This window comes from Phaethon lepturus, unplaced genomic scaffold (genome assembly GCF_000687285.1).
Source record: "Phaethon lepturus isolate BGI_N335 unplaced genomic scaffold, ASM68728v1 scaffold54190, whole genome shotgun sequence".
Taxonomy (NCBI): Eukaryota; Metazoa; Chordata; class Aves; order Phaethontiformes; family Phaethontidae; genus Phaethon; species Phaethon lepturus.
Window position 1 is genome coordinate 16,996 of NW_010510821.1, and position 13,499 is coordinate 30,494.

General features: G+C 38.7%; 1 protein-coding gene across 1 annotated transcript in view; it reads left to right on the plus strand.

Moving 5' to 3' along the window:
• LOC104616812 (intraflagellar transport protein 122 homolog) overlaps window positions 1–13,161 on the plus strand; it is a 29,729-nt gene extending 16,568 nt beyond the window's left edge. The window contains 12 exon segments of the mRNA XM_010281955.1: window positions 1,061–1,227; window positions 2,121–2,292; window positions 3,379–3,481; window positions 5,033–5,173; window positions 6,204–6,301; window positions 7,251–7,351; window positions 8,495–8,660; window positions 9,637–9,748; window positions 10,199–10,327; window positions 11,200–11,279; window positions 11,942–12,106; window positions 12,812–13,161. Of these exon segments, the coding sequence (XP_010280257.1) occupies window positions 1,061–1,227; window positions 2,121–2,292; window positions 3,379–3,481; window positions 5,033–5,173; window positions 6,204–6,301; window positions 7,251–7,351; window positions 8,495–8,660; window positions 9,637–9,748; window positions 10,199–10,327; window positions 11,200–11,279; window positions 11,942–12,106; window positions 12,812–12,901 (1,524 nt within the window). The 3' untranslated portion in view covers window positions 12,902–13,161.
• Window positions 13,162–13,499: the final 338 nt, after the last annotated feature.

Consider the following 13,499-nt stretch of genomic DNA (forward strand, 5'->3'; position numbering starts at 1 on the left):
CCCCCCTCCCCTGGGCACATGATGTCAACAGATGTGAACCATGTGGTGCCAGGGCTTTGGTATTGGCAGAAACAGCTGAACAAATTATTAAAAATATTTCCAAAATGGTCATCATCACAGCATCCAGGCTTGGTATTTGCATTCCTTGCAGAAGTCCAACCAGTAGTTCAGAGTCACTCTTACTTGTGAACAGTTGTTGTTCCATCGTTATAAAAGAACTTCTTTGATATATTGTAATATAATTATCAAGTGTCTGCAGAAAACAAAATTTCAGCCTTTAGTTGATTTGTGGCTGGGCATCCTGATGCTAACGTATGATTAAGTGGGTATACTATTCTTAACTAAGCATGGGTTGGTGCTGGGTCATCTTTAAGAATGAAATCATACCTTCTTGGCTTGCAAAAGAAAATCCGAAACTTGGAATTGATCTATTACAGTTTTGAGATTAGTACTATTTTGTTTTGGAAAGGCATGCCCCATCCTGGAAACATTCAAGGTCAGGTTGGATGGGGCGCTGAGCAACCTCATCTAGTTGAAGATGTCCCTGCTCACTGCAGGGGGGTTGGACTAGATGACATTTAAAGGTCCCTTCCAAGCCAAAGATTCTATGATTCTATGACATGTTCCTGAAAAGCATGCAGAAATCGTAAGTTGTATGCACATACACAGGCTCAACAGAGAACAAACTTTGAAAGATATCAAGTGGGGACATACTCATTACCCCTGAGGCATCCGTATCGTCACTCTCCTGGCCCTCTCAGAATCTCCCACTTCTTTTTTTTCTTTGTTTTCCTTAATGAAAAACTATCTAAATGGGAGTCTTGCCACTGTTTCCTACCAAATATTGTGCCATGATGATTAGTTGCTGAAGGCTGGATCAGTTCATGTTGCTCTGTATGCAGTATTTCTTTTCTTGGGAGGCATAACAATATTCATTTAAAAAGCCTTGTATTTTAGATGTATTTATGTTTAATGCATGTTTAAAGGTATTTTAGAATTTCAGCTGTAACAATGTTTGTCACCAGAAGATAATGCAAACTTTTGTATTGCACTATTTCAGGATTTTCTGGGATCTGGAGACCCCAAAGACACAAAGATGCTAATAAAAAAACAAGCGGATTGGGCCAAGAATATCAATGAACCAAAAGCGGCAGTGGAGATGTACCTCTCTGCAGGCGAGCACATGAAGGCCATAGAAATCAGTGGGGACCATGGCTGGGTTGATATGTAGGTTTTAGTTCCATCTTGGAGATAATATATATTTAAACCTTGACTGAGTTGTTATCAATTCTGCATAATTTCAAAATAAGACAAAATTTGTTTGATATGTGCCTTTGTTTATATCAAATTGACTTATTTGAAGCACATACACAATTAAAAATGTTTTAAAAGTTACATATGTTTAGAAGGTAGGGACATAAATGTTACAAAAACAAATGCATTACATCATTAAAGAATATGAATGGTTTCATCTTAGTATGAGACTGTCTTCTAAAATACGCACGCCTTAAGCTTTTCAGAGTAATCATCACAGCAGTGCATATATGTGATAGCCTATTTCTGTTGTTTTAAGCTGTTAAAGATAATCATCTAGTGGGTAGAGAAGACAACTGGAGTACAGAATCCCTAGAAATTCTGGGGCTACTCCTGTCACCAGTCAAATTCTCCTTGATTTGCAATAGGTGACACTTTAGGTCGTTTGCTGAATAGCCGTAAGATCCTGGACAGGTCACTCAGCCTTCCCTTGCCTCAGTTTTCCTATGTGGCAACGGGGGTGATGTTTATTCATGAGTCTTTAGGTCAGGGTTGAGGAAGTGTGTCCCATGTCGCTTAGTCACGTAGGACCTACTCCCTCCCTCCATCTTCATGAGTGTGCAAGGAGTCAGAGATGTGGAATTGCACTTACAAGTAAAGACTGAAGGAAAAGGTTTTGAGTTTGTAAAAGAAAAAAAAAAAAGAATTTTGAATGGTTACTGAAAACTGTTTAGTGTTGCATGCTACTACTATTACGATATTTATTAAATAATAACTGATTAAAGGTGAAGTTATTACAATAATTAAACAAAAGGCAAAACAACAAGGCAGAACCTGAAACATTTGGCTTCTTTTTCTGGGTCTAGGTTAATTGAAATTGCTCGAAAACTGGATAAAGCTGAGCGTGAGCCTTTGTCAAAATGTGCCTTCTATTTTAAGAAACTTGATAACCCTGGCTATGCAGCAGAAACCTACATGAAGGTTGGTGACCTGAAAGCATTGGTCCATCTCCACGTGGAGACTCGTCGCTGGGAAGAAGTAAGGGTGCCCTTGATTTCTGTGTTTAAAACCACTGCTGCTTATTGTCTCTGCTTGCAAGAAAGGGGGACAAACATCTGGCTCCCCCACCACGCTAGTGAAGGGAGAGGCAGGGAGGGAGGCTTCTGTAGAATGTGATTCAGAGTATTTAAGTTAATATTGTATGCTCAGTGTGTGTTTAGTGGTGGTTTTGGTTTTTTGCTTTTTGGTTTCCTGGATGAGTATTTCTTGGTCTCGCTTCTGAGCACCTTTTTTGCCTGTTGAGTTATAGTTGCCCACTTCCTATGGTAATCCATGAGATGCTTCTAGTCCATCAGAAAGATAAATAGAAATTATATAGTGGTAAATTCTGTTTTGCACTGTGTTATTTATAATTTGGGCACACACGAGTGAGAATACTATACACATAATCCAGATCTGATGATGTGTGCTGTGTTAGTGTGGACCTCACTCTATAACTGGATTTGTGCTTCTGATTAGGTGAAGTTCTGACTGCACTGAGTTTTTCCATAAAAACATGGGTCTGCCAGTACCACCCACTTCACAGCTGGGGTCACCATTAATTTTGTTCTTGTTTTTTTCACATTAAGTTTTTGATAGGTGTAGTTTCTTAAGGAAATGTTTTCAAAGTGCTGCTGAATTGACAAACCCCCTCCCCCAATTATGTGGGTGCTTTAGAAAATTGTAGACTTAGTCCTTTATTGGCTAGTTAGCAAGTTTGGAAAGTGAATCTAAACTGTATTTATAGTATTAGTTCTATTTCTTTAGAAGATACATTTGGTAAAAACAAAAATACTTTTTGACTCTTGCTGTGAAATCTAAATTTCCTAGATAATCACTTTCAAGTTTCCCTGTTTCAATAGCCAGACTGTTACTATGCTTGGCTTCTTTTCTTTTGTTGTTGATTGCTTTTTTTATTTTAAAATACATTCTTTTCATACTGGAGAAAATATGGATTACACTCTCTATGCTGTGTATGTATTTTTATTGTGAATTTACTGAAAGGACTGATCCCATGGAATATTCTAAACCCTTTAACTGTTTAAACCATGCAGTATTGTAAAAATGAATTTTTATTTACCTCAGGCATTTGCTTTGAGTGAAAAGCATCCTGAATTCAAAGATGATGTCTATGTCCCTTATGCTCAGTGGCTAGCAGAGAATGATAGATTTGAAGAAGCCCAAAAAGGTAAGAATGTCACTGACAGATCACTTGTCGCTCGAAATTTAGTCCATACTTTTTCAATACAGAATATGTAGTCTCTGCCCCGGAGAGTTTCTTATCAGTGGGATTCAAAACCAAATAGAATCTGTGTTTTCATACTGGTCTTAAAACAGCTTGGAAGTCTCCTTATTTGATAAGAAAATGTGATGAATCTATCAAAAATGATGGCATCTAAATACAGGTTCAGATTTTCCATCGCATTGTATATCTGAGTATGGCACATGGCAATGTTTTTTGGCATATAATCTAACCCATCTTTATTAATAATTTTTGTCACAGTAGAATTCGAAATACGATGGCCACCTTATAAACCTGAGTGGAAAGTGTAGTTTTGCCTTATATTTAGGCAATGTTGGGTTTGTACAAGTAGAATTTTCCTGTTTCTTAAGAATTTTCATGTATTTTGTTAGGCTTATAAAATTACCTTTAAGGAGAATTGTCAACTTTCCATCACGTGGACAGGCTTCAAAATTTAATTCATAAACTGTTCCAGGGACAAGGAGATGTTGAAGCAATCTCCATGTGGAGCCAGCATGTTTTTGCTATAGTTAACTTTTCTCAGGTGCAGCTCCATGTGACTGTTGCATCTGCTGTTTGCAGAGCCAGCTCAGATCTAAGTGTATAACTGCATTTGCTTATAAGGGCCAAGCGAGTGAACATGCCAGACATGACCTGTCTCCACACAAAACTAGTTTGTGTGTCTCTGCACCAAACCTTTGAGCACCTGGTTTTAGGGCAGATTGGTAGTTTGCACATAGAACTCTGTGAACATAGGTATATTGTTCCCAGTTTGTTCTACAAAGCTCTATGCTGCTGTGGGTCAGCAAATATAAATTCCCCAGAATTGGGTGAGCTAGAGATCATTGTGTAGTTATGGGAGAATTTGGTTATATCTGAGCTGGCTGAAGTCAGGAGGCAATTGTGCTGTGCAGTCAGGTTTTTTGGAGGTTGGTGTGTGTCCTCTCCCCATTACCCTATACAAAGATTGTATTTGCCAAATGCGTTTTTACTGAGTGACTATTCAGGATCTTACTTTATGCTGGCTTCTGAGCATCAAAGAAAGAAATGGTGTTAATAAATGATAGAATGATATAGTAGATGCTATACTCTTTCAAAATATTCAGCATTGCAAACCAGAGCACTGACTTCAAACATTAATTTATTGTGGTTTGAATCAAGTTGTGATTTGCAGTTGTTTGTGTAGAGATCTAATCATCATAGCATTTTTGGTCTTTTGTATATTAAAAAAAAAAAAGGCAACCAGTGTTGTACAAAATCTACGCGCTCAAGAGCTGCTGAGACAGTGCAAAAGCCACAGAATGCCTATAGATGCTTTTCATGTTCCATTAGTGTCGCTGCTTTCAAGGAGAAAAATACCAGTGTATAATCCTTTTTATCCTGCCCTGGATAGACTATTTGATATTGGCTGAATAGACTGCTCTTAATTTAAAAACATTAATTTCAGTTAATTGATATAATCGCACTGTAAAATCCTCTTTGTTTTGGCCTTTGTAGCATTTCACAAGGCTGGCAGGCAGAGTGAAGCTGTAAGAGTGCTGGAGCAGCTAACGCACAATGCTGTGGTTGAAAGCCGATTTAACGATGCAGCCTATTATTACTGGATGCTTTCCATGCAGTGTTTAGATATAGCCCAAGGTAAGTAACTGAAAGGAAGTTTATATTTGTTACCTTATTCTGCATGTAGGCGAACAACTACTGAATTGTGATAGCATTGCTTGCAACTATTTCACTGTTGTGTGGCTTTATTTTTTTTTTAATGCTGTGCATAATTCTGGCTTGTGCTATTTTTGTAGTCCCCCTGGTTTTCCCATGTGCTTATTTGAAACAAATAAGCAAAACGGCAGCATCAACATGCATAGGCCTACTTTTCAAATCTGACTAGAATCAAAATCATGTCTCCTGGGACCGTGTATCCTCATGCACCTTCCCACAACACACGTTAACTAGAGAAGTGACTGGAGGGTTAACGTACTAGTACATAAAAGATGATCTTGGAGTCTAAGATACATCTAGTATTTCAACATAGATTGGAGAGGTACTTTACCAATTATTTCTGCCAACAGAAATAAAACTTGATTGTTCATTAGCTATCATCTTGTCTTCTGAATGTATTTCACCGGGAGAGAGGTGGAGCCAGTAGTTAATAGATATAATTTAGTAATAATGAATACAAAAGATTGATAATACTGCCTTTTGCCTGGTGCTAGAAGTACCTTTTTTTTTAGTTCAGCTGATGCATGATCTGTTACCCTTCAGGTATTTTATAAAGATGTAATTTTTTCCAAATGGCTTAGTAGTGTATTTAGTGTTTATGAAACAAATGTTTCAAAAATAATTTTATTTGTAAACTCTGAAGTTATGGATGAGGTTTCCAGTGATGCACACCTACTATTTTCTACCTTTAACTAAGCTATAGCCTCTAGTTATGTTAAAACCACTGCCTCAACTGTTTTTTGTGTTTTACCATGCTTGTTTTAGACCACAAATTTGCTCAGAAAAATGGCAAGTATGTATAATGTGTGTTTTGCACAGGTAGATGGGACATGCTTGAACTGACACATACCTCTTTTGGAAGTGCTGGCACTAAAATCATATGCTGTTTTCTTCCAGCTGAGTCTCATATACTCATCTTGGAGACTTACACTAATGCCTTTGCCTCCCGCAGAGAATGAACAGCAGAAGACTGAAATGTTACAGAAGTTTCATCACTTCCAGCATTTGGCAGAAGTTTACCATGTCTATCACTCTATTCAAAGATACACTGTAAGAAACTGACTTTAGAAGTTGTATATTTATGCTTCCTGAGCATTTTTCTGTAGGGAGTCCAGAAATAACTAGGAATAATTAATGACTTTTCAGGCAATTAAATATTGAGTGTAGATTAGTGATACTGTATAGTAACTTTATTTATTTCTGTGCCTTCTGCTGTACTGTACAAGAAATTCTGTTGTTTTAGTTCCTAAAAACTGCAGTGCAGTTTTAGCAGATCTGTGCTTGTCTCAGCGTGGATAGAAGATATGATGATGACTGACTTCCCATCCCCAGCCCTTTTTTGCTAGTTACATCAGTCTGGTTCCACAGTGACCTGAGCCTCTGGTCCTACACAGGCTATGGTTGGCTTTTCCTTTAATCATGGGAAAACAAGATTGAACAGAAGAAAGCACTCTAGCTTAGGGATTCATGCAGTGTGGTATGTGTATCAGTAGTGATGTATGTAAACTACTCCAAAATGATAAGCAGTCCTGAGTGAGGAGCTCCTGCTACTTCCTGCAATTATAGTAATGTTGCCATCACTGTTGGTGAAAATATCTTTTGTAACACATTTGAGAACCCTTGGTCAAAAAGAAGCCCTTGCCCAAAAGGGGCAACCAACCCAACCCTCTGTACTATAGAGGTCTTCGCTGGTCAGACTACTTCAGACCTTACAGTGGTGGAGACTCTACACTATTGCTGGCCAGTCTGCCCTCATTTTCAAATAGCCTGTTAAAAGATTCTGGTTTAGCTACATGGATCTCTTTCTCTTTCTGCATATAGCAGGCATGAGCTTTGGTGACAAAGGCATGCAAAATCCACTTGCTATATTCTGTCAGCACCTTTTTGCAACTGTATGAAAGAAACACAGTACTTGAGTTGCCTAGTGCTGTGATGCTTAGTGATAGGAGTTGTTGATTTTCCAGCTTAGAAATATGTGTCTATATTTTTAATACTGCAGGAGGAGCCTTTCAGTTTCCACTTGCCTGAAACCCTCTTCAATATTTCCAGGTTTCTGCTTCACAGCTTAACAAAGGAGACTCCTTTGGGGATCTCAAAAGTGTATCCTTCCAATACAGTACAAAATCTAGAAGTTATCTTGTGAAAAACATGAAAGGAATAATTGATGCTGATCCACAATACAGAGGTCTCCTGCAGGGTATCTTCATTTTCAGCTGTTGGTTATAGTTAATAGAAACTGACTGTTGTCCCTCAGGAAATAATCAGCGTTTTCAAACCACTGTATGTTTAACTGCACACCTTTTTTTTTTTTTTTAAAGTTTTTGGAGAGCTGTACAAATCAACTAACATGTAATTCTCAAAACCACCCACCCAGTCTGGTGTATCACCTTTGTCAGAGAAGCAAGTTCTAGGATACCAGTCACTGCAACAGGATGTTGGCTCTGAATCTTGACAGTGTTGTTGCAAGGAGACTGAACTGAGACAGGGGCCGGGGAGGGGGGGAAACCAGCAGCTTTTGCTTCGCATGTGGCTGGTATAGCTGTGTAGTGTCTATCAGGCTAACATTTGCACAGCTTTGTTAGTGCATATTGCATCTTTGGAGAGTACTTCATAAATGCTCTGTGTGAACCCTGTGGAAATGCACCTGTCTGTAAAAGATAACAAGAAGGGTCACTGGATGCCACAGAGAGGCCTCATTTTCTTGTTTTCGCTTCATGTATGGCTTTGGATGGGATGTTAGCTTTCCTTTTCATAAATTCCTCACTTACAAATGTTTAATCTTTCATAAAGTCTTTCATAACATGCCTTGTTATACACTGATGAAAGGGAAAGGCAACCTTTGGTCAATGAAGCAGAGCATATGCTTTATTTCCAGTGAGATCATGTGTGTTTAGTTGGTGTCCGCAGGTTGCTGGTGGTGTAAGATTCCGCCCTCCCCCCTGCGCTGGGGAAAAATCCATTCACTCTAAAATTACTGAAATTTTGTAAGTGGAGTCAGAATATATAACGAAAGCAATGTTTATGTAGGGTCAACTCCTTACCTTGCTAATAATTGCCCACAGACATTTTGATAGTTTTTTCATACTTGTTTTTAATGGAGTTATGTAAATAGACTTCAGTTGTTAAAACCTGTTTAAAGTACTGGTGTTGGATATGCTTCATTGCACAACTTCTCTGATTAGAAAGAGTATTGCGTTTTTTCCTAAATGCCATATGTATTTTTATTCCTTAATTAAATTATAGCAATACATTATTTGCTCTGGCAAAACAGAGTAAAGCTCTTGGTGCATATAAACTGGCTCGTCATGCTTATGACAAGTTACAGGGACTGCAGATCCCGGCTAGGTTCCAGAAATCAATTGAGCTGGGCAGCCTGACAATCCGATCCAAGCCGTTCCATGACAGTGAAGTAAGTTGTAACGTGTTTCATGTTAATCATTAATATGTGGCCTAATCCAAGAATCTGAGTTGCTCTATGCACAAAAAATCTGAAATGTATTATGCATAGCTCTGTGATATAATTATATTTCTGATGGAAACACAGTCCTTTTGTTGTTATTCTTCAGGTCAGACTTCCTTTTGCTCCTGAGAACAAATTAAAATCCGTCCTTTCTTTATGGGCAGCTTCCATCCTCCCTCTCCTGTCTTGCATCTACCTTCCTCTCTGCCTATTAATTCTTCAAACCCTTTTCTCTCCGATTCACATGCAATTACTCCATGGTCTTTGTCTCTCTCTCCAGCTGGAGGTCACTTTCATTTGTCCCACTCCTTACACTCCTTCCCTCCTCCCCTTATCCCTTGAATGACCTTCCTTCCTTAAGTCTTATTTTAACACCTTTTCTTCTTTAACTGAAGTCTGACTTTCTGCAGTGTTCTATAAAGCCATGTCTCATGGAGTACTCACTAAAAATAAATCGTATTGTGCAAGTGAACATGCACCTGGCCACCTGAAATAATAGGAATACAATCTTAAGAACTGCCTAAAATAACTGTGCTCTTGAAAAGAAGAGACGAATTAATTGGAGAACTTGAATTTGACCAAACCTTAGAGCAAAAAACTTTGCTTCAGTAACCTTCTCTTCAACTTCTTTTGTCACTGTGTATTTGATGCAGAATTCTGCTTCTGTTACTGCAAAGGCAAGGTGAAAATTTAGTTGTTAGAATGGTGAAGACAGCTATTTTTAATGTGAAAACTTGCTGGTTTATTAAAAAAGGAAAGTATTTTCAGATGTTAAAGGATCTGATTTCACAGGAGTATTTCTCCCAATTACTGCTGATGTAATATCAGTGGTGTAAACCTAAGGAGCCCATATTTAATTGAAAACAAAGAGTTCAGGGTGTGCTGATCTGTTTACAGTTACTGTGCTCTGTATGTGTCTTTGCAGGAGCTTGTGCCCTTGTGTTACAGGTGCTCTACCAACAACCCTTTGCTAAATAACTTGGGGAACGTCTGCATTAACTGCAGACAACCTTTTGTCTTCTCCGCTTCTTCCTATGGTGCGTTGGAATATCACGTTTGCTTTTCAAGTTAAATGTTACCTGAACAGAGTAGTTTAGTACTTAATTTGTTCTCTCTGCAATGTTGTTTAGACAAACAAATCTTTCATTTTAATGTTGTTAGATTTGACTAAATGGCTGCCTCTTGTCCCAGGGATTGTTGGATTTCATTGCAAGATAGCAGCAGCAGTAAAATTATTGCTTTATTATGAGACACTGAATGTATAAAGTGTTTCATTAACAGAGATGCAATCCTTTGAGAAGTTGAGAGGGGTTTGGTTTGTTCTAATTTTATGTTGTTTAACTTGCTTCATGAGTACATGTGGGCAGAACACCACTGTCGTAGAAGCCAGAGGGTGATAATTTCTCAAGGGGCACAGTATCTTCTATCTTCTCTCTATCTTCTGAGTTCTGGCAGGTCAAATACTCCTTTTTTTCACACCCCTTTAGAAGTACTGCATCTGGTTGAGTTCTATTTGGAAGATGGCATCACAGATGAAGAAGCTGTAGCTCTCATTGATCTTGAAGCTCCAAGATTGAATAAAAGAGAGAATAAGTGGCAAGAGATGATGAGTGACCGTATCCTTTTGATTAAAATTGTTTTCTAGCCTTCTTCGTAGGGAAAAAAGCAACAATTTTTTTTTGTTGTTTTTTTTTGCCAGCTTAGGTTTAAAATTCTGTGTCATATGACTGATGTGAGTACAATTGCATCATGTTTCCTTTTCAAGTTAGTATAACAACCGAACTGACGTTTTAACTAAACCTAATATTTTCATAAAGCTTTTTCATCAGAAAAATTTGTTTCTAGTCAGGTGAAGTTTTTAACAATGGAATGCCATGCTTTACCTCTTCTGTTTTAACTGCTTTCTGTGAAGAATGGGGAGAATCTGAATTGTGTAATTCAGTCCCAATCACAGCTTGCTTTAGAGTCTGCCGCCTTTTAGCCAAGTGAAACCAGCATGGGCTATCTTCATAACCATTCCCGTTGGAATCTGTTTTGTAATGCTTTGGCATCAAGAGCTTCCAGTTGCTGTGGGGGCCATATAATGTTACGTGCGGAGTAACACATAAGAAAACACAATCTCTGACTAAAGCTGCTGAAAAATGTAATTTACATAGTTTGATTCATTTGCTTTTTGTCATCTGTCAGAAGGGGGCAGAGAGGGAAAGAAGGCAGAGCTGATGTCATACTTAGTTGTGGTCAGTTTTGCTGTGCTACAGCAGCTGCCATGATAAATTTCCCCAGTCGCTGTGAATCACAGCAAGCTCTTCTCTAGTACTTTCTATAAAAATCTAGGCACTGTATCAGTTTGAGAATACTCTGACCCTCTGGAGCAACAAGTATACCGGTCCTGCTGGCATGCTTTCATATTTATTCTGTGACTGCTAGCTACTGTGGGGACAGATAATTTTATAGGAACTCTTTTTTCTTCCTTGAGAAATGCATCTAGATGCACAGTGTTTGAGGCTCGATGACAATACAGATATTACTGAAGATGATGATCCCTTTACAGCAAAATTGAGCTTTGAGGTAAGAGCCTTACCTGTGTCTTCCAGTTGTTTGTTTCTTGCTACCAACAGAAATGAATAAAAAACTTTAACTTATAATCCATGCCGCTCTTGTGGTGTGAATGTGTTACAGAGACTACCGCAAGAGAGATACAAAGTAGGGAACTGGAAGAGAGGGATGGAACTTGAGAGGGAAAGGGATTTACCCGTTAACTCCTCTCTTAAAAACATACAGAAACCAAAAACAAAACCCCAAACTGAAAAAACTACGCCAAAACCCAAAAATCATAAAACAACAAAGATCTTAAAAGTAAAGAATTATGGTTTTATCATCATACAACGATACAACAGGGCTGTTCCTGAGGGTATTACTGTATCTAAGTACTATACCTATAAAACAGTTGTTACTGTGAAGTTAATAAAGACTGTGGGCATGGCTGTTATTGACAAGAAATTGTGTTAAAAACAATCATGGAAGCTCACTGAAACCAACGTAAGAGATGTGGCTGGATGCTGCTGTCACTAAAGGTATTGGTAAAACTGACAGTGAGTTTGGTGGGCCACAGGCCCAGTTCTGTATTAGCTTTTTCTACTGAATTTTACTTTGCTTCTTACAAGATCTTGTTAATCCTAAAAGGGCTTTGCAGTTGGTAACTAATTCTTTCTAAACCTGCTCTCCCGCAGCAAGGAGGCTCAGAATTTGTTCCAGTGATTGTGAATCGTGCTGTTCTCCAGTCCATGAGCCGGCGGGATGTCCTGATTAAACGCTGGCCGAAGCCGTTGCGGTGGCAGTACTACCGTTCCCTGCTACCAGATGCCTCCATTACCATGTGTCCATCATGTTTTCAGGTAGTGTTTTCATGGAAAGGTTTAAAAAACAAAACAAACACCACCATCCCTACCCCCTCACCCCCCGCAAAAAACAACAAAACCCTACTGAGAAACCTATCGCCAAAACCATTCTAGTAATTGAAACCTCATACTTTAAAATGTATTCAACAAACTCCTGAATGATGTAGAGACAGAGAAGGCAAAACCAAAAAATAAGTTGTGTGATGCACAGAGGAACAGCTGCCTTCTGAACACTTTCAGGTAGCTGAATTTGCACTGACAGCAAGTCAGAGCCTCTCTAGCAACCCTTGGCTTAACAGGAAGTGCTGATTTGTATTTATTTCTTTTTGCTCTGCCCCTCTGACTTTCAGCCTGGTCTAGCAGGGAGAATCTGTCAGGGAGAATCCGTCAGTAACTAAGTTAGCTTGTGGTTCAGTCCCTCTCCTTTCAGTCACATTTACTTACACAGAAACTGTCTAATTTTTGTCCTTCCTTCTGCAAAAGTAGTTAATTCTCTTCAGCAACGTTGGCAGTGGTCTGTGAAATGCTTGCTGCTCTATTCCAGGTGATAGCTCTCTCGAGCAATTGAAAGTAAGAGGATCAATTCTCTTGTAATGATAGCTTCAGAGTGTCTGTGCCATAGAGAAGCCGCTGAGCTCAGTTTGCATTTTCTTTGAGCTAGTCACTGGCTAACTTGTCCCTAAATCTGTTCCTAATTAACAGATGTTTCACACAGAAGACTATGAGCTTCTCGTACTCCAGCATAATTGTTGTCCATTCTGTCGACGGAGAATAGATGAGTCAAACCAATGAAGAAAAACAGTCTCACACCTCAACTGACAGACTTCCCTATTGGCATGGCAAAATACTTCTTAGGTTCATAGAGTTTTCCTAACAACCTAGTTAAGTCATCTTGTTCCATTTTGTACATGAGTGGAACTGAGTTGAAGAAATTTAACTTTTTTTTAAAATGAAAATGTCTGTTGTTTGTGAATGTCCTCTACGTTTCCCAGGCAAGCAGCTGAGGTGCCACAGATTTTTTTACAGGAATGTTTCTAGGGTCAAGTTCAGCCTTTAAGTAATCAATGTTTTTACTCATAACTTGTGATAGGACTTGATTTGCTCCTTAATATGTATCTGTTACTGACAGATCTTCAAATAAATGGGACTTTTTTTCACTATTCTCTGTCTTGGAATTTGCTGTAATGTTGCTTCTTCTGAGCTTGATTTCCCCCCCCCCCCCCCCCCCGCCTTTCTCTTCCATTTAGGCAAGAACAGCATTAGAGTTTAGAGCTCTTAAAGTGTGATCTTAAGAGTTACACCGATCTTGGCATCAAGGACCATCTCTCACTGCCACTCTGAGAGGAGGGCAGTAGCATTAATTAATTAATTATTAATTATTACTATTTTT